The sequence below is a fragment of the Mytilus californianus genome, unplaced genomic scaffold, assembly GCF_021869535.1.
Source record: "Mytilus californianus isolate M0D057914Y unplaced genomic scaffold, xbMytCali1.0.p SCAF_10, whole genome shotgun sequence".
Lineage (NCBI taxonomy): Eukaryota > Metazoa > Mollusca > Bivalvia > Mytilida > Mytilidae > Mytilus > Mytilus californianus.
This window is the reverse complement of record NW_026262582.1, coordinates 18,817,336-18,843,830: the sequence shown is the minus strand read 5'-3', so window position 1 is coordinate 18,843,830 and position 26,495 is coordinate 18,817,336. Positions and strand designations below refer to the sequence as shown.

General features: G+C 32.4%; 1 protein-coding gene across 1 annotated transcript in view; it reads right to left on the bottom strand.

Moving 5' to 3' along the window:
* Positions 1 to 4,260: 4,260 nt before the first annotated feature.
* The window catches only part of LOC127718701 (chitin synthase chs-2-like), a 30,757-nt gene continuing 8,522 nt past the window's right edge, over positions 4,261 to 26,495 (bottom strand). Inside the window, exons 5-16 of the mRNA XM_052224755.1 lie at positions 26,219 to 26,321; positions 25,042 to 25,160; positions 23,013 to 23,089; positions 22,228 to 22,339; positions 21,320 to 21,473; positions 18,980 to 19,307; positions 17,797 to 17,997; positions 13,980 to 14,377; positions 9,867 to 10,031; positions 9,059 to 9,273; positions 8,229 to 8,280; positions 4,261 to 4,278 (exon numbers count right to left, since the gene is read on the bottom strand). Of these exons, the coding sequence (XP_052080715.1) occupies positions 4,261 to 4,278; positions 8,229 to 8,280; positions 9,059 to 9,273; positions 9,867 to 10,031; positions 13,980 to 14,377; positions 17,797 to 17,997; positions 18,980 to 19,307; positions 21,320 to 21,473; positions 22,228 to 22,339; positions 23,013 to 23,089; positions 25,042 to 25,160; positions 26,219 to 26,321 (1,942 nt within the window). The remainder of the gene's footprint in view (positions 4,279 to 8,228; positions 8,281 to 9,058; positions 9,274 to 9,866; positions 10,032 to 13,979; positions 14,378 to 17,796; positions 17,998 to 18,979; positions 19,308 to 21,319; positions 21,474 to 22,227; positions 22,340 to 23,012; positions 23,090 to 25,041; positions 25,161 to 26,218; positions 26,322 to 26,495) is intronic.

The window sequence follows — 26,495 nt, the reverse complement described above, 5'->3', positions numbered from 1 at the left end:
CATACTATGTATTATCATTTATGTATTTATATGAATGAAAGTGCGCCCCCTTACCGGATTTTACACCATCGGGAAAGGGACTAGTTGGGAAAATAATCATATTTGTACGTCTTATTTACGTTTTCCGTGTTTTCTAAACTCTAAACCGAGATTGTAAACCGGTATCAATTATTGCAAATAAAATATCAAAGACGGAGTGTCTATCCCCCAAGCACAAAATTGCTATATAATAGCTCATGGCGGATCAGAAATGAGAATACAAAGTAAACAAATTGAATTAAAAAAAAAAAAAATATTTTGAGTATGATGATTGGCTCGCACAATCATTTTCCATAATAGTGAATCGTGAAATTTGTGTCAAAATGGTAATTTTGGCAATCAATTTAGAAAGATTATATCAGAATGAACATGTGTACTTAGATTCAAGTTGATCAGACTATAACGTCAATCTAATGCAGTATGAATGGACGGACGGACGGACGGACAAATAAACGGACGAACGGACAAACGAACCAACACACAGACCAGCTAATATTGTGCGCTTTCCTGTCGTAGGCGGAGCATAAAATAGATATTTAATGTGAATTGACTTAAACTTGTTTCTTTGTACAATGTATAAGTTTTCAAATAAACGAAATAAAAAAGATACTATGTGCGATAGAATTACTATATACTAGCTTTCCATACACTCGGCATCCTCAAATATCCTGTATTTTCTAGAATAGGAACTTTTAATGTCTATTTCCTATACCAAAAATGAAAAAAATACAGAAGAACAACATGTAGGAGGGCATTTAATGCCAACGAAAAGTACTTTCAATTGAAATTATACGTACACTATTTTGTACGGCATGCATCCTTATTCAAAAGAAATGTATCGACAAGAAAAAAAGACTTTTGATTTAAACAAAAATACGTACACTTTCAACATCAACTTTTAACTCCTACAATTCCCAGAAGGTTCTTACCCCCCAACAAATTATTTCAGTGGGCCTTGCTCTGATTTATAACCTTTCGTTTGATCTATGTCCGGTGGCAAACTTTGTCGTACGGAGCTGATGAGGCTTGCCGAAAGAATATACGGTGGACACGTAAAAAAGAAATTACCATCAACTTTGAACTCTTAGAATTCCCAGAAGGTTCTAACCCCCCAAAAAATTATTTCAGTGGACCTTGTTCTGATTTATTATCTTTCATTTGAGCTATGTCCGGTGTGGTTTTCCCATATACCACATTATGATTATTTGAGAAGTTGATTCTCATTGTGTTCTTTAGTGGTCGCTAGAATTGGTCGCTAGCTTGATTGGTCGATAGCTTGATTTGTCGCTAGAATTGGTCGCTAGCTAGAATTGGTCACTAGAAATGGTCGCTTGCTTGAGTCTGGTCAAATTTTATTGGGCGATAAAATGCGGCGGTTGTGTAATCAAAAAACTTAAGTCAATAAAAAGCCATGATCATAAAGGAAGACTACGAAAAGACAATCAACAATAGCAAAACACTAAACAGAATACATGTAGATTGAGCAGCACAAGTTTCACCAAAATCTGGCGGGTAAGGACGAGTAACAGAGCTGTTCCACTTCTACCGATCGTCGTATTACCCATTGCGAATTAAAATACGGTTATAAGTCACAATCGGTAATCAAAGAAAAACAAATAAAAACAAAAGTCAAGACAAACATGTTTTGTTATGTTGTACTCATACGGCTTCGAGTAAGGAATTTTTATGCACAATACATTTGTTTTACTATTTTCTTTACATTTTGACATCTGTTGTAAACTGCATGACCACTGGGCATGACCTATGTAAGCATCTTGAATTTTAAAATTTCCGAGTAGAAGCTTTAGCGATGAATATTTTTGATAGGGGACTTATACGTTTACAGTATTGAATCACACACAGATGTGCTTGTTTTGATTTGGTAAGTCTGGCGTAAATACCAAGAATCATAAAAACATTTGTTTACCAGTTCCTCCGCAGTAACTCACTGCAGACGCCAACAAGCTGTTGCTCCTAAGCGGTCACTTTATTTAACGTGAGAAACTTTTATTTGTAAGCAATACTGAATAAACATAACCATAATCTTTGAAATAATAACTACTATAAACACCACAAAATGATACTCAACATCAACTTTTGGTTAACTCATCGGATCGACAGAAAACTGTTATTATCTACTGCATACCAGTCTATTTCCCCTAGTTATTTTTACTGTTGGCGTCGGCTGTCCTGATGGATTTGCCCAGTTATTAGTTCTTTTTTATTTATCTTTGCAGGAAAAATGCTCCCGAACTCAAGCATTTAGAAGAATTGTTGATATCAAAGGGATACAATTGTTCTAATCAATATTTGTCTTTTAAACATCTATACGTACATGTATTATATATACTACTCTAAGGAAACTTACAGCAGAATAATTATTATAAAGATTGCATTTAAACGGGATTTTCTGACAAAGAAAAGAAATTATTGGCTCACGTTGGCGGAGGCCCTCAAATATGAAAAAAAACTCTCTCCTAAATAACAACAACTTCGTCGGAATAGTAATATCGGAGCGAAATCAGAGAAAGGGCTAAAAATCTCCGCATTCGGCTGTGATTACCAGACACCATCAACTACATCAAGAATATTTCCATAGGTAAGGTTTTTAGTTTTTAGATTTTGCCATCATTCTTCGAATTGTACTTTTTTTCTTTTTATCAAGCTGGATTTTGTTTATCGATTTGAATCGACACCTAACATGATGAAAACGTATGCATGGATATGCCATTTGGCACTCACGATAAACAGCCATGTTGCATTTGTCCCTCCGGTTGAGTCGCCATATAAATAGACGCGACAAATAGTTTGAATAATTATATTGTTTTTCGTGTCAAGTAAAAAATACTCAGAATATATGAAAATTCTGGACAAAATATCTGGCCGGTTGCAGACTGGATATAAAACCTACCTAGACTTGTTTTTCATACATGACTAATAAAAATTACTAGAATGAACAAGATGTGCACAACTGGAAGTCAAATTATGACCTTCAACATCGAACCAAAAACCATAACGAATATAAGCTATAAAAATGAAAACGATTAAAAATGAAGACCTTCGGCCTGATTTAAATTACAAATATGAACAAAAAACAAATATGACAGATAGCCACCAGCGACAACCACTGGTTTTAAGCACTCGTGACAGGGCTTAACATGTTTGTTTGCGCTCTCCCCCTCCCAACATACATTTCGCAAAACTTAAGTTCACATTTTGGTTTAGCAGAATTTTAAAACTGTGCAGTCAATCTTGTGCTCACAACAGTTATTGTCATAAATATGTAAACATCATACATTAAAAAGTCATGTGGAAGATAGTAGTATTTTACAGTTCAATTTATTTATAATAAAGGGATGGAAATTGCATGGAGTTAAACATAGGAGAAGAAAAAAATTAAAGTATTTTTTGGCGAAAGACTTTAAACCTTCTTTGCATGAAATTCTAAAAGTTTTCTTGTTGCAGTAAGTGATAAAATCCGATATAAACCAAAAATTGGAGTTCTACAACTCGAATATATTTTAACAAACAGTGGTCATGTTTGTTGATGAATATTGTTATCATAGATTCACTCAGGAAAATTCATCGATCAATAACATTTAACAAAAGTTTAATAATGCGTAAAATACCTTAACAGAAAAGATCTTGCCCCCTCTCAAAAATCAAATTAAAACAATATAAACTCAACTTTGCTCATGTGAAATATCCACCAAATATATGCTAGGTATATTTTCTATCAATTACACTATTTTTTGCATCAATGATCTTGAGTATTTGCCACTTTTAAGTAAAATATAAAGGCACAGAACCAGGACATAAGTGCACAGAACCAGGACCGTTTTTCTAATCACCAGCATGGATCGGGGCAATTTCGTTTGGCGAATTTGCACGAATTTTGCAATAAAAAAATCGTTGTTATATACCGCAAATGGTACTTAGGACGTATCAGAGTAAAATTAAGCAACAGAACGGTTGTTTTATTGCCGTTTTGGTACAATGTAAATAAACCCACCAGCACAGAATCAGGACCCACCAGCACCAGTCAGGACCGAATCACCAGCACAGAACGTTCTCTCGCAGGAAAACATTACCCACCGTGCAATCATTCCACACCTTCTTATTTTTATTTAAGAAACGTTTTAAGGAATTTTCACATCAAAAAAATAAAACACAAAAAAAAAATATTAACAAAGGGGGATCCATTCAATAACGACTAATAAACTATAAGAATCGTTTTCTCTGTAAAAGGTTATAAGCCAATATTTCCGATGTCAACTATTATCTGTAGGGGTCACAACAAACAATTCCTTAACCTTTTACATACCCATTCTTTGAATATAGCCTTCTTTTTATGAATTCTTTTTGATACCAATTTTTTTATTAATCATTTACGAAAACATTTTGAACATTAAATAGCGAACAACAAACCGGTCGCTAATTTTACATACATGTAGATCTCGTGTTGCTTTGTCTTTCGTGAAGCCCACTTGACTGGAGCGCGAAACCCCATCTCATCTCTATATTAGATTCTATCAAAAAAAATTATCAAGTTACGTCTAGATACGATTAAACTTGGAGGAAGCATTGCTATAACAAGGTCGGTACTTGGCAGGACCACAAATCATAAGTTGAACATTTTGAAAGGGGAATTAGTCTTAAAATTCACCGAAGGGGAACATCCTACCCAATGCAAATCTACATATTGGTAAATAGCATGTTCTCCATATAAATTTCAGTTAGATACAAAAAGGGATGATAGGGATATGGCGATGACATGCCAGTTTTGAAAAGGATAAAAATTTCTTAAGCCAAAGAGTCATAAATCAAGATAAACTGAACAGAATATGAAAACCCTTATATCGGCATGTTGGCATATCTTCATCAATTATTCTACAAAGTTTCATGCGAATCAAAGAACAGATAAAGAAGTTGGTCCTGTCATGGACATACAGGTTGCTTCTTGTATCTATACTACTAAAATAACGAGATCCAATTTGTAAACCCGCCATATTATATATGTGTCTGATCCAAATCAGTAGCCTGTTGTTCAGTGGATGTCGTTGGTTCATTGTCTGTCATAAACATTATCTATTTTTCGTAAATTGTTTGGTTATAAATTAGGCCGTTAGTTTTCTGAATTAAATTGTTTCATATTTTTCATGTCGTAGTCTTATACCCGACCATACGATATGGGTTTTTTTTTTAAAAACATGTGTATTACCCGTTCCACTGCAGACGCCAATAAGCTGCTGATTCTAATCAGTAACTTAATTCAATGTGAGAAAATTTTATTGGTAAATAAAAACGATTAAACAAAAACCATACCTTTTGCAAAATAATAATAGTAGTATCAAAGAACACATTTTACTACAATAAAAAGACTAAAATCAAATTTATAACAAATAAAAAAAAACACACTCTCATTTATAACATCGTTGCAGCTTAACTTGTAAAATAAATAAAAATAGTATTTGAGATGATGATCAGTGAGTCCCTAACCTAACATTACAAAAGGCAACTAAACAGCGGTCATCTGCCAATGTTCAACATACTTTAAGTTATTTGTTATCAAAATACTGAAAAAGTAACAAAATAAAATAGCACTAAGATTGTTTATATAAAAAGGAATAGTACATGTTTTTTGGTTTAATAATTGACGTGTGTGCTAGTGTTGTTTTGCTACATTTGTTTTTTCTAGAAAAAAATGTAACTGCCCATTTGAGTATGCAATTTTCAAACATTGCTGTCAGTGTTAACTGCCTCGTTACAACTTAATTCCGACGAATCATTCGTTAACACGGGACAAATTTGGTTTGTCTTTGGTTCCGCAGTTGAAGACCGTTTTTCTACCTCTTTCGCATTTTTCTTTTCTTTTTCTACCGCCAGTTTGACAATATGTCGAAATTTTTGTTTAAAAAATAGTTGCCATTTTGCTTTTACCTTCTCGTGTATTTCCTTATCCTTTAAATTACTCGGTTCTTTGTTCAAGATTTCCTTTAACTTATCTTTATTTTTTATAATCAGCTCTTTGAATTTTGTACACGGTTTTTCCTTTGCCTCCAGAACAGATCTATTCCCGTCCAAAACTTTTCTACACTTGTCTGATACAGCCGCCGGTTCATTCTTACTTCGCTGAATAGATTGTTTTATAATATTATTCATTATTTCAGCAATATGTTCATTTTCTGAACTACGTAAGTCCGTATTGGCAGTGATATGAACGAGAGTAGAAAATCTATGGTACAGCATACATAAGAACTGTATTAGAAGAAGAAATCCAAAGACAGCACTGAATAATATTGCTATGGGAACGATCGAAATATTTTCTCCGCCACAATCAAATCCAGCCGTTAATGAGCTTTTGAACGCATTGACCTGTGTTAATCCAAACATTACAGTTACAAGAACGGCATTCGAAAGATAGACAAATAGGCAAACGGTATTCCTTAATTCAACTAACTCATGTTCTAGTTTTTTCTCTCGTTCACTTTTGAACAGGTCCTTTTCATTATGTGGCTTTAAATATTTCTCTATCTTTTTTTCCCAAAATTTGGTTTCTCTTTCGCTGATATTGGGGACATTTTCATCGACGATAAAATCAGAGATATCTTCCAGGTTTGTCCTATCGTGCATTCCGTCATTTAAACTTGATTTTTTATTGGTGTCATCCATTTTTGTTGCTAAAAGAAATAGATGATAAACGATCTGATAATACAACGTCAAATTTTTAAAAGCAGTTTCATAGTTTTATTTTGAAACGCTTTTAAGTCGTCTTTGTTTTAGATTAACTAATTGCTAAAATCCTAGTCATTCGGACTCGTTCAATTTTCTCATTTGCCATCGTACCAGATTTGCTTATTTCAAATTAATTACTTTGATCAATCAATATACACTCAGGCTTTGATTTAGGTTTTCAAGGATGGAACAAACGGAATCGGTGGAATATCATACATGTATCTATACAAGCGCTACTTATACGTGAAATTAAAACAAAATAAATGCGGGGTATTTTGTTATATACACGTTAATTTAAAGGGGCACTTGCTGTCAAATTCATGTTCACCGATTTGACTCAAATTCTCATATTTGATTTATAACAATGTAAAACAGTTATCCAAACTATTAAAGTCTAAAATAAACAATTTACAGGGCATGGGCTCGATAATATGTAGCTTCGTTTCGTGTGCATATTAGTCTAGACGCCATCTAATTAACTATCGAGTTGACCTCCGATGTCCTCCGATCACCATAAAAGCAATGTAAACGTAAATATAGATATAAAAAGATTAAGCGAACTTGTGCAAATGGATTTTTCTAGGTCTGTTTAATTTCGTATTATAATAGATTAAAAATATATGTTTACATCGATTTTACCTGAATAAGAAAGTTTTTTTGTGGATCGAATCAGTCAATCAAATGATTTACCTTTGTTTCACTTTCAATGTTGACATTCTTTTTCTTTAAATAACTGTACACGAACAATTCATGCGTTATCTTTCGATAGCTAAGGGGTTAAATTGAAATTCACTTGAATACGGATTCAATGAGGTCGAATTATTCACTTGCAAGTGAATAATTCATCATCAAAGTTTCTTAGCTTATTTTGACAAAATTGAACCATACTGGCTCCTAAAAGCGAATAATTATTTCACTATTTCACTTTCATTAATGATTGAACAAAAAAAATTATATTTTAGATTTTTTATATATCTCGTAGCTAGTGCCCCTTTAAGATTACCATTTCTATTCAAAATTGTTTTTTTTCTAGTGAGTGTACAGTTTGATAAATATCGTATGATAATTCATTTAACGCAATTTAAAACATTCAAACGACTAAAAAGCAGAAGAGAAAAAATAATGAGTTGAAATCACATAACTATGTAATAAAATGCACAGCAATTTAATAAAAAAAATAATAGAAGCCATGCATTAAGTATTGTTTATATTGCATGTACATACTTTGTGGTTGTTCTTCAGTCGTACGTTCATCATTGGTGCTATCTTTCGAAGGGGATATCGCACAACTGTAAAATAAACAAGAATATGTCCATAGTACACGGATGCCCCACTCGCACTATCATTTTTCTATGTTCAGTGGACCGTGAAATTTGGGTCAAATCCCTAATGTTGGCATTAAAATTAGAAAAATCATATCATAAGGATCATGTCTTTCTATGTTGTGATGTTACACTATTGATTTTGGTAAGGGTTAAGGTTGGTTTCGAAGGGGATATCGCACAACTGTAAAATAAACAAGAATAGGTCCATAGTACACGGATGCCCCACTCGCACTATCATTTTTCTATGTTCAGTGGACCGTGAAATTTGGGTCAAATCTCTAATGTTGGCAGTCCTCGGGGATATCATCAGCTCAGTAGTCAGTACTTCGGTACTGACACGATTTATAACAATCCTTTCTAAAAATATTCGTCTATAAACTTATAAATTGTAAATAAACTAAGGTTTAAACTCCCTCAGTCAAAGTTGGCCTTATATGAATTTGGCTATTTTTTAGGTTCATTTTGGTCATATAGCTTTTCAATTGATACGGTTCTTATAAATCCTTGGCTTTCAATTATTTGGCATTGGTTGTTCCTGATGAATGTAAATCCAGAAAAGCGCTTCGGACGCATGAAATTTATTTAACGTGTTGTTTTCATAATTATGTGCATGTCATCAGTCAAGAGCCGGTAGTTCAGTGGTTGTCGTTGGTTAATGTGTGCCATATTTGTTTTTCGTAAAATGTTTTGTTATAAATTAGGCCGTTAGTTTTTTCGATTGAATTGTTTCATATTTTTCTACTTTTATAGCTGACCATATGGTATGGACTTTTCTCATTGTTGAAGACCGTACGGTTGCCTATAATTGCTTGCATCCAATTAAATTGAAATTTTTTGGATAGTTTGTCTTATTGGCAATCATACTACATCTACTTATTTTTATATTAATGTTAACCATATGGAAAGAAAGAAATGAAAGAATTGACACAGAAAAAATAAAAAAAAACAAATTCACTAACCAAACAATCTTTCCAAACGAACAAAGATATTCAGCGTCATTTTTCCCATTTATCTGCTCTGTGCTTGCTTTATCGTCTGGCTTCTTTTTCGTTTCGGTGTCTCGTGTCCCCCATGACGTGACATGAAGATTACCAATTGAAAACAGAAACATCAACATAGACATTGAAGGTATGGCCAAAAAATATAGCAACCCAGGAAGAATGCAGAGGATCTCCTACAACGATTTCATACAAAAAGCTATGCAGTAATTGGAAAACTATATAGTCGAATACAGAACAAACATGCGCAACAATGAACTAAAAATGAACTTGTTTTATTTATACTGAACGATAACAAGATTCAGTGTACAATAACATACTAAATGGTCATTTACAAAAGGGGAAAAGAAAAAAAAAACTGTTTGTTTACTTTTTTATTCGAGCGTCACAGATGAGTCTTTTTAAGACGATAACTGTTTATTTACTACTTGCTTACATCATCACTGAGGATTCTTTTGTAGACTGTACGCGCGTCTGGCGTTACAAAATTATAGCCCAGTATCTTTGGTGAGTTTTAAATAAAGTTTGAGCACCATTTGAACTCATTGTATCATTAACTTTAGTATACGTAGTCTATCATGAGGAGAATTTATATATTACTAATTAATTTTTTTGTATATCTTTTCTGGATTAAATTCTTTCATGTATCAGCTATGTTTTCGATAAAGTATAATAATCTTTGATTATTTCTATTAAAACATGTACATGCCACAATTGTAATAACCTATCTTTCAAAACAAGATATCTGGGAATTCATCCAGGCATTTACCTTTGGGTGAAGAATAGCTGATATGACAAACACTCCAGCCACAAACATTATAAAAATGGTTGTCGTTGAGCACAAACCCTCAAGTATGGCGTCTCGTACTACTCCGATCATAACAACAACCATTACAATCACGTATATGCAAGATAATACGGCGGCCATTTGCAACTGAAAAAAATTCAGGTAGTAAATAAATAGAAGTAAGGTTAATCTCGTAAATCCGTGAAAAACACCAAGTATAATAATTTTTTTTAATTAAGTCTAAGTTGAATGTACTGAGTTTTAACAGAAGAAAGAAAGAAAGACAAGATTATCCTGTTTTAATTTATAGCATTGTTTTGTAGACATAAAGATGTTTTTTTTTTTAAACAAACAAATCAATATCATTAAAAATCGTCATCATATATTATCTATGTTTCGGAGTTTGATGTGACATTAATGTTGCTGAACTAGTATTTGTTTTTTGTTTAGGAACTGCTGCAGTCCACCGTCAAGTGTATGATTTTATCGCTGCGCTGAAGACCCATTGATGCAGGTAGGCTGTTTTATGCTATTTGATCTGGTCGTTGTTTCCCTGAAAAATTCCTCGTGTCCACTCTCTATTCTATATATATATATAAATATAAGTCTGCAAATTACACCCAACAGTGTTAGAATTAGATTTTATGCTGACAAATTTTTGTCCCTCAACGGGATTCGAACTCACATCTTTGATACACTACAGCACCAATCGCTTAGCCTCATATCCAGCGCTCTAGACCACCCGACAATACAACATATTTTTATTTGTCAGCAATCTAACTCAGCAATTTTTATATACCGTTTTGGATAATGATTCAATTCATTATACAGTCACTAGAAATAGGTATATCATACACACAGGTCTTAGCAAGTGACAACCATACATATATATGCCCACTGGATCTCAGTGTGTTTGAGGTACAGAGTTAATACAGATATTTATATAAAACTGCAAATTACACCCAGCAGTGTTAGGATTAGATTTTTATGCTGACATATGTTTGTCCCTTAACAGGATTCGAACTCACACCTTTGATACTGTACAGCACCAATCGCTTAGCCTCATGTCCAGCGCTCTAGACCACTCGACCACATCCGCTATAAAATATAACTTCAATAGTCATAGTGTTACCTTGTCACGGAAGGCGAATCTAGAGATAGACATAAAATATGTGTTATAAGCGTGTGAAGATGTTATATTATCATATTATACACAATGTATTTTTATTTGTCAGCAATCTAACTCAGCAATTTTTATATACCGTTTGAGATAATGATTCAATTCATTATACAGTCACTAGAAATAAGTATACATGTATTTTACAACTATGTCAGTTGGACCTGCTTTGATACTATAACTGCCCTTGAATTTTTACTAGATAACATTTTTGTTCGCTAACGAGATTCCGTATATCGTCTGGTTATCGGAATTTCCATGGGGACTAACTGTGCACCACTTATTGCGGATCTGTTTTTGTATTGTTATGAGTTACAATTTATGAATAAAATCAGCAAAGACCCATTGAAACAACATCTGATTCAAAAATTTAACAACACTTTTAGATATTTAGATGATGTTTTGGTTCTCAATAATGACGACTTCAGTATGTACACTAAAGAGATTTATCCTGGAGACTAATTTTAAATAATGCTAATACTAACAATGAACACTGCCCTTTCCTGGATCTTGATATATTTATCTTTAACGGGAAGCTTAATACCAAAATTTATGATAAAAGAGATGATCTTTCATTTCCTATTGTCGCCATCTTATGGTGTTTATACATCTCAGCTTGTTTGATGCGCTCGAGTATGTAACAACGTATTTGATTTCAACGAAAGAAATCTCTGTATTACTGAAAAATTATTACACCAGGGTTTTCGATATCACAAACTGGTCAAAACATTTACTTAATTTTATCATCGGTACAAGGACATCATTCTTAAATATAAATCAACATGCAGACATCTTATACGTTCAGGTATTTCACAACTAATATTTTATAGTAATATTCTTTACAAAGCACAAAAGTGTCGGCATTCACCTCAAAAGCTAACCAAACCTTTAAACAGACTTATTTGGAAAGGATATAGTTACGATACTGTTGTCAAGTCATTAAGGATTGCATATTTTGGTATTAATATTGATTCACTCATAGGGTCTTTGCATCGGAATTACACACATTTATTCTAAAACTAGTTGTTGGCATGATACGGGTTATGTTATTCTCATATATTTTATGATGGTATGATACTAAACCCCTAACGGGAGGGATTGTACTTGATTTTCATATGATGAAGTTATAATCTTTCAATCAGTTTAACTGAGGTCTGGAGCTGGCATGTCAGTAACTGCTAGTAGTCCTTTGTTCATTTATGTATCATTGTCATTTTGCTTAGTTTCTTTTGTTACCTATTCTGACATCGGACTCGGACTTTTTTTAAACTGAGTTTTACTGTGCGTATTGCTATGTGTTTCTTTATTCTACATTGGCTAGATGTATAGGGGGAGGGTTGAGATCTCACAAAACATGTTTAACCCCGCCGCATTTTTGCGCCTGTCCAAAGTCAGGAGCCTCTGGTATGTTTTAAATTTTAGTTCATTTATATGTGTTGGAGTTTAGGGTGACGTCCATTTTTACTGAACTAGTTCACAATTTTATATAGGGGCCAGCTGAAGATCACCTCCGGCTGCGGATTTTCTCGCTGCGTTGAAGACCCATTGGTTGCCTTCGGCTGTAGTGTGCTCTTTGGTCGGGTTGTTGTCTCTTTGACATATTCCCCATTTCCATTCTCAATTTTATATATATCTGTTAGTGCAAAAAAACGATGCTCTTTTCGATGACAAAGATAAGAACGTTTGACCTTTTCACTTGAACACGGGTATTTAATTTTCGTTTTAAAAAGCGATGGCTAATTTAGATTTTACAAATAAGGTATGTTTGGACAATAAGTTTAACAAAATATTAACGAAGTACAAAAATTGACACCATCAAAATGATAGATTCACATCTGAAAACTCATTTGATGTGTTTGAAGAACAGAAGTATTCGAAAGAATCTCAGTACTCATGTAAAAGTCAAAACTGTGTGTTCTTCTTTTCATAGAGTGTCAGCTGATAATAAAGGGATATTGTAACTCACACGTCGATTGCTAACCGACAACGCTATTACAAAAAACGAAAACCAAAAACATTCTAACCTCTTCCTTTTTCTGATTTAGATTAAAAAACAGTTTGAATGAGGGAGATACACTTCTTAATTCAAAAATATAAGCTAAACATCAGCAAATTTCAATCAAACTATATCCATATTTTCACAGTGCCGAAATCATTGGTTCGGCCAAGTGACATTGATTCGTTGATTTTTTTATTGTTTGGTGTTTAATGCCACTTCTAGCACTATTGGCTTTTTCTTGGACGTCAGTTTTTTTATTGGTGGAGGAAGCCAGTGTACCCGGAGAGAACCACTGACTTTTTGGTAGGATAACTGACAATCTCCATCATTTAAGATTGAAGTCGAATACACCTGCTAATACTAGATTCGAACTCACAACCTCAGTGTTGACAGGATAGTCATACAGCTGTTGAACTACTTATACTACCCGGCTTACGAGGTCCTGGCTCAGTGTAGGTATAACAGTAAGTATACTATTTTTTCTGCACCAGTTGCGCATTTCGATAATTAATGTCTAAAGATAAGAGGAATAAACTCCATTGTAATGTTATGTGTATTAGGTTTGCCTTAGTACATGCCTAATATTTTTGACTTACCATTACTGGGTACCAAAACAACCAACACGACCATAATGTTTAACCAATTTTCAATGCTTTGGCACGCATAAGTCTTAATTTTAGTACTTCATAGAGGCGATACACTAACTACATACATCATTTACAGTATTTGCCTCGTGAGAGGTTGATTGTATGACCAATTGAATTGTTAACACTGAATAGTTGTCCTTATGTGAATTTCATTATATTCCTGTGAACTAATCTTAACTAATCCCCCGAATTGATTACGTTTTTTTTATGTTCATCGATAACATACATATACATATGAGTTGTATCTTTTTTTATACAGATAACATACATACCTGACGTTCAGTTGAGGTATACAGGCACATCAATATAAACACTATTACTGGAATGAGGTTTAAGATAAGTGCTAACCATGGCGGAATGCTCTCAAATCCAACAATTAATGCTCCCAAGATAATCATGAATATTGTTCCTGGTGTTAGAATTGTGGAAACAAACAAAATGAATTGATACACAATGTACAGGAAGGATATATTTTCATTATTTTTGGTTACATTTTTCCAGTCTTGAATAATTTCTAAGATGTTGGCCATAGTTGAAGGTGTCCAACGTCTACGTTGGGTGTAGAATTCATTAAACGATTCGGGAGCAAATGTATGCGAATCTGATTCTGCACAATATTCAATTTTCCATCCTTTTTGAAGAAGCAGAGTGCATAACCATCGATCTTCGCCTGTCAAAATAAGTTGAGATCAAATTTCGTTTACAAGTGCTTAAACACACAGTTTGCTTAGTTTCTTTTGTTACCTATTCTGACAACTGACTCGGACTTCCTTTAAACTACGAATTACTGTGCGTATTGCTGTGTATTTATTTACTCTACATTGGCTAGAGGTATAGGGGAGTGTTGAGATCTCACTAAAAATGTTCAACCCCGCCTCATATTTGCGCCTGTCCTAAGTCAAGACCTCTAGCCTTTGTTTGCTTTGCGTGCGTATGGATGGTTTTTTTGTTGAGTCTTGTATGGTTTTTTTTTTAATTCTAGTTCATTTGTATATTTAGGAGTTTAATATGGCGTCCATTTTCATTGAACTAATACACATTTTTGATTAAGGGCCAGCTGAAGTCCTCCTCCGGATGCGGGATTTTTCTCGCTATGTTGAAGACCCAGAGGTGGCCTTCGGCTGTTGTTTTTTTTTTTTTTTTTTTTACTCTTTGGTCGGATTGTTGTCTCTTTGACACATTCTCCAATTCTGATTACTATTTGAAAAAATATATAAAAATAAGTGAGAGTTATATTTTACAAACGTATGTTATGTATAACCTTGCCGGTGTATAAGATATTTGTTTGCATAGAATGTTATCAAAATACAGATATTGGATACATATTTTAGTGTGCAAAACATATGTTTCTGGATCTGGTACGGTTATTTAAACCAAAAAAGGGCATTATTACATCTGCATGATGTAGAGCTGCTAACTACTTCTGTGGTAAACTTTACCTGACGGATAATTTTCATTTTTACAGGCGAAAAATTATTTTCATGACATTTTGAATAGCAACGAATAGTACATCATGCTTGTGTATGTTATTTGTAGACTACTGAGAAGAATGAAAGCTGAAACTGAAAGTCGACTGTTCATTGGATAGTAAATAAAGGCAACTGTAATATACCACGGATCCATAGTCGAAATTCAATTAAGCAGAACAAATCCGGAAAACAAACTAAAACCGAGGGAAACACATCAACCATATGAGGAAAACAACGGAGCAATAGAAACACTGAACTACAACAAAAGCAAACGCATTCATACACCGTAAACATTGACAAAAGTAAGATTAGATATTTAAAAAATTAAATAAAATCACATTTTCATTTTAAAGCAGAAACTTTATTTCTTTAAATAACTTGATCATGAAAATGCCGATCTGGTCCAGTGCAATTGAAAACGTTTGATTTAACTACAACCGTTGACACGAAACATTATAATACCAATGTCAAGACCAACAAAAACAAACAAACAAAAAACAACCCGGAAAAGATAATATGAATAAACTAAATATCACATTGGCATGTTTCCTTTCTGTAAGTTAACTGTTTTTAAAATATCGAGCCTTTCGAAACATCAAGGTGTCTCTTCCCCGAGGAATAGATTGCATTTGTCTTATTTGTCATAACTTTTGAAATTTTTTATTGATTTTAAGTTGTCTGCAACTTCAGATTTGATTTGGCCAATGTAAAAATGAAAACAAAATATTTTCAATATCAAAGTTTTTCAGCATTCAAAAAGTATGATTGTGATTTCAAAATGGTTTTAATCAGTATGGTTCCTGACTTTTTTCTAATCAGGTGTTCACCTAAATGCTTTTCAAAAGTGGCTTGCAGAAGTAATGGGATGCGGTATAATCAACCAGTGGTGTCTATAAGATGGGGATAGTTAACAAATCTTAGGTGTTAATTTAAAATCGTTACCCCAATCTAAATTAGATTACAGTGATATATAAAAAAATTGTTATGTACATGTATGCCCCATGTTCAATAGAAAGATTGTTTACATGATCTCATTAACGAGAGCTTTTCCTACAAAAATGTGAAACTTATATGCAAATTCCTAGCGTTAATTAAAGAAATATCATTCTCCTTGAAGAACCACACTCGTATTGATGTTAAATATCACATTAAGAACATACGCGCTTCCATGTACATGTTCACACTATACGGACTTCATGAACAGAGAAGTGCTCCTTTCATGAAAACTACCCCAACAGAGATATGGGAAAGACAACTGAAATCGACGGTTTATATAAGTGTAATCACGAATTTTTTTCATCGATACGATAGGTCGGTATTTCAACTCACTAGCTAATTTTCGCGGTCTTAATGTTATCATGGAATGAATTTAATTTACGCTCAATCATTTTCTCTATCATTTTCTCAAATCATAATCTTTAGAGTATACTTGCTATAATTTCGATTAAAAAACCAAAAGGTATTTTTAAATGCAGTATTTGTCTCCATTAAAGGCGTTTTTCAGTCCTTGTCAGTTTTTTGTTTTTGGTTCGTGTGTACATTTTGTAAGAATGCCTATAGCAAATTGATTTGTCTTATCAAAGTACGTCGCTCTCATTTAAATTTGTTGGTCGCGATAAAATAATAATTATACAAGAAATGCCGAGAAAATGCCTGAAACATCCTCTACTTCAGAACTTTGGGAAGAAAGTATGGCAGTCGACGAAATCCCAAATTTAATGTCAACGGCACATGTTCATTGCACAAGCACAAGTATTAACATTGCAAATACAGATTCTCGTAAATATCGCCCGGTTTTGAAGAAGTTATGGCCCTGGTTACTTTATGATCAAAAGTAAAATAACAAAAATACCGAACCCCGAGGAAAACTAAAAGCCCTTATCAAATGGTAAAATCAAAAACTGTCATATTCCTGACTTGATGCAGGCATTTTCTTTTGCAGTAAAAGGTGGATTAAACCTAATTTTATAGCTATTTAAACCTCTCACTTGTATGTCCTATACAATTTCATTATGCTGACAACGATGGCAGAAAAACGTACAACAAATCTTGCCAAAAATCATTTCTACTAATTTGAAATTTAATTGTTCGTGTTTTCTTATAAAGATTCATTTTTCTACCCTCGAATTATCTTGTGGCACATAATCTAGATCATCTACTTTAAGTCTGCCATTGTTACTATTCTGGTCAATCAGTTTATTGTTTTTGCCCAATATAAATACAGCGTAACAGTTGTTATTTTTATCTTTTATTATGTTACCACTGTGATCAAGTTTTACGTTTTCTCAAAATAATGAAATTTAATCAAATATCATAGATTATTCAATATTTAATAGTACAGATTTTAATAATCAGTCAAGATCAGATATCTATTCTTAACCACAGCATTCCCTTAATCATTCTGTGTACTGAAGTAATGTTGGTTTGGTCATATATTGGTCAGTTTATATAGAAAAAATATCTGCAGATCACTGAAGCTGATTGGTTTTGAATAGTAATCTCAATAACAATCATTCAATCTTATAATTATACCCGAACACTTTGATAAAGGAACAGGGGATGACGGAGACATTGTGTCATAACATGATGAAGTATTCACATATTAAATAAATAAACTTACCTTGATCATACTGCAAACACTGTCTTGCTTCTTGTGCAACTGAAGTATATGTCTCAAGTACTTCGTGTTGTAATATTGCAGAACCTCGGAACAAACTGAAACAGCCAGGACTACATAAGACACAACCAATCACGTGTTCAGTTGCCTTCTGAAGCCAATGACTTATAGCATATTCAAACTGTTGATACCAAACCATAGGACCTGTTTATAAAACATGAACATGCCTTTGTTCAAAATAAAAAAAACTTAGGCTAAATAATGTCATAATATTGATAGAGACGCTCATGATGTGGAAAATCTGTCTATTTCTTAAAGAGTAATTGTCCCCGCCGACGGCTACTTCCGTTGGGATATCAAAAGTCTCCAAGACACCCCAAAACACATTTTATTCAATAAATTAAATTGTTTGACAGATAACTTGTAGACTTAGGATTATTTGTCTTTATTTTTTTCTTGAACAACCTTCACCATCACATTCGATCATTTTTACAACAGTTATGGAACTTTGGCCAGCTTTAAGATGTTTAAACAATCCCAACTTGTGAACGCCACTCATCTGACAACATTTGACAGACGGATTGTTTGATATCATGTGTAACTAACCAAGCTGTACTACATTTCTATACTATTATTTAATGTAAATTCTGATTCCATAGCAAAGGGAACATTTTGCTATGTTTTTTTTGGTGGTACGGACTGTATTTCTCTTTTAATAAGTCATTATGTGTTTAATCTAAGTAACATGTAGACAGATTATAACCAAAGTAAAGTATAGAAAAGAATCCCTGTGTTATGCCCTTTTATAATATTCTAATTTAAATTTGAAAACACCAAATGAAATCCGATATATATATATCAGCGTTTAAAAAAATCTGTATGTCTATGTCATTTATGTGCAGGTTACAGTTAGTAATATGAATTGAAAAAAAAACTGTTGAAATTGAAATAAGGAGATGAGGTTTGATTGCCAATGAAACTATGACCCTTCGGAGGCCAAATGTTGTGGATGACATCACAAAGAAGATCAATACAAACCATTATGAAGAAGTATACAACACGTTTCAATAAAAAAAGTCTTTATAATCAATTTGAATATTCCTAAATATAAACCACTTTTATTCAAATACGTCTTTTTCTGCTCTAAAACGAAAACAAGTATATCAATAAACCCACAATAACATACCATTTCCAATGGGATGAATTCTGCCACATGCTGCCCCTACTTTATCGTTCTTTTCCATTCGTCTCATTAAACTTAGTACAGCCTCTGGTTGGAAGTCAACATCTCCATCAAGAGCTAGTAGGAAGGTATTTTCAGCTATTTCCTGGATTTGTTTCTTTCTTTCTAACTTTCTTTTTAACTTTCTTTCTAACTCTTCTTTCGTTTTATTTAACTTTCCTTTCTTTTTATCAATTTCTTTCTTGCGTTTGGTTTCTGAACTGTTGTAGTTTTTTTCGGGTTTTAGAATCCGTGGTATTTTCCATTTCAAAATGTACAGCATATACATAACCTGAATTATATAAATACATTTTCTGTAATGCCTAGTAACACAAGTTTTTGCACCCTGCCAAGACATAACCTGGAATGAATCCTTAATGAATGATCGTTTTTTAACCTTATTAGTTTGACAGTTTTTTGATTTTTTTTAAAATAATGTATGGGGCTTGAACTTATCGTGATTTTACCACAGATTGGCCCTTTATGCTAAAACGTTTACCACTAGCGACAACGGGGGTATCAGCATAAAGGATCAAACAAATCAATACAAATTCAAGCCCCAATGAATTATTTCTATTCTAAAAGGACAAACACAATTCTATTTGATCTAACCGCTCTATGTGAAGGGCAATGTTTGCTGTTCCAGTAATTGAACACACTATTGATATTGACGTAAACGACGTAGGCAATTGAAAAAGTGACATTCTTAATCGATAAACAATAACATACTAAGACAGATGTGGATGAGTTTAATTGACTATCTTCATTTTATTTAGTAGATATGGACTTTATACACTTACCATCGTTTGTTTATGATTTTGTGTTTTGACGATTTTCAGTTTCCTATTCGTTGCTTATTCCCGTAAAATCCTTACATCCTGACGTCATTTACACCATCTGACGTGGGGTTAATTATTCCGAAAAATCATATGACGTGGGAGTTGGATTCGAACAGCCCAAACGAAGCATGACTTTTGCAATCAACTGACATATGAATATGTTCGAATTTTAACACGGGTGTGTACTAAGTGTTTGAAGAACGTCATATTAGAATTTGTAATAAACAGAATTGTTATGGTGATATTCAGTAAAATGTAAACAAAAGCCATTGCACTCTTTATCGTATAAGATACACAACGACTCCCATTTTGGGGTTGTTTAGAACTGTTCCTATGATAATTAAATGTTAAATGCATCTGTATCATAAACTCGTTTTCGATTAAATCGATAATACCTTTGTATACACAAACAAAGTATTAATAAAATTATCGAACTCGAAGGTAAATTAAGAAAAGGGAAAATAAAAACAACAAAAAAAGAAAAAAAGACACAATCAACGTTACACTGTATTAACCAACTAGAAAGCAACTGTCATATAAATTATGGTTTGGAGCTAAAATATGTAAAATATCTTTTTAATCAAAAACAAATAGTCATACAAAACATCGTGTTACTAGATGTACGAAGCAAAATTGATGGATCAAGTAAAACATTCTTGTGATGTAATCTTTCTACATAACAAAATTAGATATGCTAAAATAACCGTGTGCAACTAAAATGCTATAATTGAAACTCCCATTCTTGCCCGAAAAATTAACTGATTTTCCATGACACATTGTCAAACAGACATTTTGCTAGATTAACTGTTTGTTCTTTAGCTAAAAACATAGACGGACACACCGTTAACTAGTTTAATGTTTCATGTGTATGTCAAGCGTTCTTGAATTTGAAATCTTAAGTTATCAAAATGAATAAAAAATAAACATTAAAATAGATATATATGACTATATTTCTTCCATTTCATAAAATATTTGAATGGAATGTTTTTAATATTTTATCTTTTCATTGTGCTTACTAAAATTTGACCTAACAATGTAGTGTAAAATTTTAATTTATTAGAAGGAAAAAAATATTTATCTTTTCAAATTGATTTTTAACGGTAGATTCGTAATGACGCATTGTGTAATGTGCAACATTAGTTAGTCTCAAGAGCTCACATGACAGTGCGCAATGTTTGCAATTGCTGCCCTTTTCTTGAAAAGAAAAATAGGAAAATATAATTCTATGTTTTTAACCCAAGAAAAGACTTTGTCTATTTATAATTTGAAATATTGTTATATATTTTCATGCATTTACAAAAATATAACAATTTATATGACACTTAGGAATCATATCACTGATCTCCGATCATTTTCACATAAGAAAGCACAAGTTCTTGTTCTTCATATAAATTATGGATTTGGTCGAGGAAAATAATTTATAAATAGATAAGGATTGATATCAATATTTAATGGTCTCATGTACCTGACTCCAGCGCTTCTTGTTTCGAACTTTTGTCTTGTCTTTCAAATGAACGAACATTTTATTCTCTCCAGGAAGTGTCCATTCAATCCTAGAACCATAAGGAGTTCTAAGCATACCGCCGTCTGGTAATTCAATTTGTTTTTCATAAAAATCCCTGATAAAGAAAATATTTGATGTAAAGATTTTATACAGAGAAACTATTACATAATAAAAAAAAATATCCGTCAAGGGCGATTTCATATATTCAAATACTTGTCTTTTTTAAACTAAAGTTTTCCTGGAATGTCTGTCTCATTTAAATTTAAATTAGACTATACATTTGTAGTTTGAATAACTTAATTTTTGTTTTTTTTATAGAAGAATATTGATAAGATGATGACAATGGGTTTTTCAAGTAAAGAAACTAATTTGTTAAAAACATAAAAAAGCAAAATTCGATACAATAAACACAGAACAATATAAAATCTGTTTTACGCATTGCTGTCAATGATATTGAACTCTTTGCCACATTCAAACAAGTGAGAGATTTAGCAAGCTATTAAACTAGGTCAACCCTCCATTTTCTGCATACATAAAGTAATGTACCAAGTCAGAAATATGTCCGCTGTTTTCCGGTCGTTTGATACGTTTGAGCATTTGATTTTTTCATTTGATAAGGGACTTTCTGTTTTTAATTTTCCTTAGAGATCGTTATTTTTGTTATTTTTCTAATTGTATAGTTTTTTTTCAGATTTTTTTTTAAATACTGGCCATGGTCGACTGAGAGGTAGTGCATATTCTTCACAGAAAGCAAATAAGCATAGTTCAATTATATGTTTATTTGAAAAATCAATCAATATATTAAGTTTGCGTTCTTGTAATAAGCATTAAAGACAACTAAATTCCTTTCATTGTAAAGTTGAACATACCTGGTAGCATCACTCAATTCTTGTATGAAGGTTTTAACATATGTATTCATTTCTCTTCTTTGACTTTGTGTGTCCGTTGGTTGTAAAAATGCATCATCAAAAAATACATGAGCTGAAAAATCAATTTGTTTTATATTGTATGGCCATGTTTTTTTCTCACATTCTTTCATAATCACGTTTTTTCACTAAATCTGTAGGATTTGTGCAGATTAATATGTTGATTTATGAACAAAAATTCTATCCATAAGTTGAGATTGGGCCTTAGACAAAATTGAATTTGCTGCAACAACGCCGAGATCGGTACTATATTTGATCTTTTGTTAAATGTTTATGCTGTTCTGATAATAACGACCAAATAAGTCAGCCCTTGTCAAACTGATATTTTCAGTTTGGTCTTTTCTTCAGTTTTTATATTACTTTCCACCTAATGTAAGAAGTAGGTTGAGCGCTCTGAAATATATTTTGTGTTCTTCCATTTCATGAGCTGTATTGCAGTGGTTGTCTTTTCTTGCAGGCTGACATATCTAACTGTCATTCATGTTGTAGAATAAAACATGGAAGTGTATTTCCTAATGAATTATTTCAAATATCATAATATCAGTGCTTTATGTTTTTATTTCACATTGACGTTTCATTTTTTCTTTGGGTAATTTTCTAATTGACAAAAGTACAACCTGCTATTTTCATTAGAAAATGCAAACTATTCAATTACGAAGAAACACACCATGACTGTTTTTTTTTTTCTGTCTAAATTAGTTTTCTTAAAAGTAAAATTAAAAAAGTACCTTCTAAATCAAATGTCTCGACATTTTCCTTTAAATCTTCTTCCATAAATTTGTTTATACTCTGTCGCAAGTCTAACCTATTTTAACACAAACGACTTCTGACAAAATGTTTTAATATTAAGATAGAAGACATTAGTAAAGGACTTGAGGAGAATAGGTCATATAACAGTGTTGAATTAGAGTTTCCTCTTAAAGTTGATGTGTTTCCCCCGATTTTAGTGTGTAATCCGGATTTATTTTCTCGCAATCGATTTATGTCTTTTTAACAGGGGTATATTACTGTTGCCTATATTCGATTAGGAAAAAAAATATTAATAATTGATATGTACTTTTTCGTACTTTCGAAAGATGATTTTAAAAAATGCAATAAGACAACGTTTTACATGATCCAAGAATGACGGACTATTTTAAAATGTTAATATGCATATACAGATATATATAATACGTGAACACATAATTAAATTTGATCTGTTTAATCTGTAAATTTCTTTTACACTAAATTATTTGAATAGATATATGGGGCAAACATGATGTACTTGTAGGACTATAAACCGCGATGCATATGGTTACGCTGTTGTGTGGTTTTGGTCACGCTGAAGTTCGTTTTTAATCACGCTGAGGTGTTTATTTGGATCATGTTGAAGTCCTATGGTTTCATATTGAGATATTTCGTTGATTTATACGCCGACGTACGTTTTTTGAAACCCTGAAGTGCGATGGATACATAAAATATAGACATGTTTTTAATGTTTTCGCAAAGAATTCATTTTCTCGAAAAAAATAAAAGTCCAGTTATTCTCATTGAATGATGTCATAACAAGGACGAAACTTCTTATTTGATGAGACATACCATTTCACTTATGTAACACCATAAGGGAAAAATTAAAAATTTTCAATGGTGTCCGTCTCTTTTAAAGCATGTTATATATTCATGCTTCCTTGTAAGTATTTCTTTTAAAAACAATCTTTTACCTTCATCCTTGAGATTATGATATGACATAAAACTTTGGTGGGAAATACCAATATGCAAGATTGTATAAATTATGTTAATATTTAAAAGATAAAATCTTCCTTTTTACATTTTAATAATGAAGTAGATATAACTGTGTTTCTGCTATTTTTTATTCCAAGTTTGATTTTGAAATGAAGATAAATTAAACAACGTCTGACTTTATCAAAGAAACTAACATAATTCCTCATCAATTGAATTCAAACTGATAACAACCATTACCAACATTAGAAAATCATAGAAATAACTACAATCAACAAAATAACAGACTTAGCATCATTTTACAGATTCTGCTGAAGCAATTTTTGATTTGATGATTTTTATTGTCTCAAAGTCCTTAATTAATAGAACAATAATTGGCATTGTTCTCCATGCAGCAGAGTCAGAGAAAAACATGGCCGCTCTTGTGCAATGTCACTTAGTGTCCACAGAAATTCCTACAACATGTCATTACAATTTTTATTAGAACTGACACAAATGTTGCCAAGGAGAAAATCAATATCATCACACCTTCAGTAAGTATACCAATCATGTTTATGTCAATTATATGTTTTTTTCCTTTATAAATTAACTGTTTGCAAAAGTAAAAGTTATTCGAAATACTTAGGACTTTCTTATCCCTGGCAAAGATTACCTTAGTCGTAATTGGCACAACTTTTTGGAAGTTTGGGTCCTTAATGCTCTTTAACTTTATACTTGTTTAGCTTTTCAACTATTTTGAACGGAGCGTCACTGATGAGTCTTATGTAGACGAAACGCGCGTCTGGCGTATCAAAATATAAGCCTGGTACCTTTGATAACTATATTTACCCTCCTCATTTTAAAAAAAAGGCTTATATGAGTTGCAACAAATAAATTTTCGATCAGATTTATCAATTGTTAGTTCATTCGATTTTGCAATGTTCCCCCTAATTTTAGTAGAACCTTTAATTGTGATATATCGTCGTACCTACCGAACATAACAGAAACTCAATGAAGTAACCATTTATTTGAACAAAGTGAACAAATTACGGCAATTACCTTAAAATAGATGTTACCAGCTGTCTCATTTCAGCCGCATTTTCATGCCACATTGTGGCACAACAAGCATAGAGTATTCTCCTCTTCTTTTTTTCTTCACCTGATTTCTGTAATAAAAACTTATATATATTCTTTAATTCTATGGAAATCAAATGTTTTAGAATTATGAAATGGATTCAACATTAGAAATATAAATGTACTGGACAGGAAAAGACAATGTAAACAATGCAGTTATCTACCATTATTTGTCAATTGATATAAGTAACATGAGTGAACAAATAATAATATCGATTTCAATTTCGTATGTTCCAGAAACAACATGGTATGTCGGAAAAGCACATGCTCCATTTATGTTATTGTAGTATATTGCTATTCAAACTCATTCACTGTTTATAAATGCCCTACTTCCTTCTTAACAGTTTAATGTTAGTCATTTGATAGATCATTATTGTCAACATTAAGTCTTAATTATTTAATTAATTATTGATTTGGTAATCTTCAAGTATATTGTGAAAAGCTTGACATTTTGTTTTTATGCATTTTTTGTCCTGATTAAACTAGACTTGCGGTACATATTTCCTAGAATTTGAAACCTGTTGCACACAAATGCCTGGACAGGATACCATCAATTGAATAAACTTATTGTAGTGTAAAAGGATGTTGTCCTTTAATTTCTTTGGGATTAGTATATTAATAAACGCGTTCTGTTAATATTTTTTTTTATTACAAACAATAGGTAACATGGATTTTGCTCATTGTTGAAGGCCGTACGATGAACTGCAGGGTGCATATTATACACAACTGCGTAATATGCACAGCTTAATCCGGTGATAAACTGAAACATAATACATCAATCATTTGATGAAATAATGTAGTTTGGATATTGCTCATTGTTGAAAGCTGTACGATGACCTGTAGGGGTACAGTTCTATGTCATTTGGTCTCTGATGGAGAGTTGTCTCATCGGCAATCATACTACATCCTTATTTTTATTAGTTCTTTTTTTCTACTTTTTGTTTTTCTTTTTGTTTGGAGGGGTGAAAAAAGGTGTGTATTATACACAACTGCGTACTATACACGGCTGAATCCGGTGATAAATTGAAACCTAATACATTATTCATTAAATTTACGTTTTGTCTGGACTATATCTTAAGGTTAAGCATACGTTAGAACATACCTTTTCACGGTGAACAATGTCATATTCGTCATCATCTCTTCTACGATTCAGTAACAAGGACAGCTCAGTAAACATTCCACAGTAAAATGGTGAAACAAATATCCTGAAAAAAAAGATACACATGTTATCTATTAACGAGTATTTATGTTCAAGATGTGTATGCTACTGAAACAAACGCTGTTTTATAAAACAATGAAAGTAATTGCACTGTTACTTGTTATGTTAATATGTTTATAATTTAACCAACCAATAGTTTACAAGTAAACGAAATCTGAAA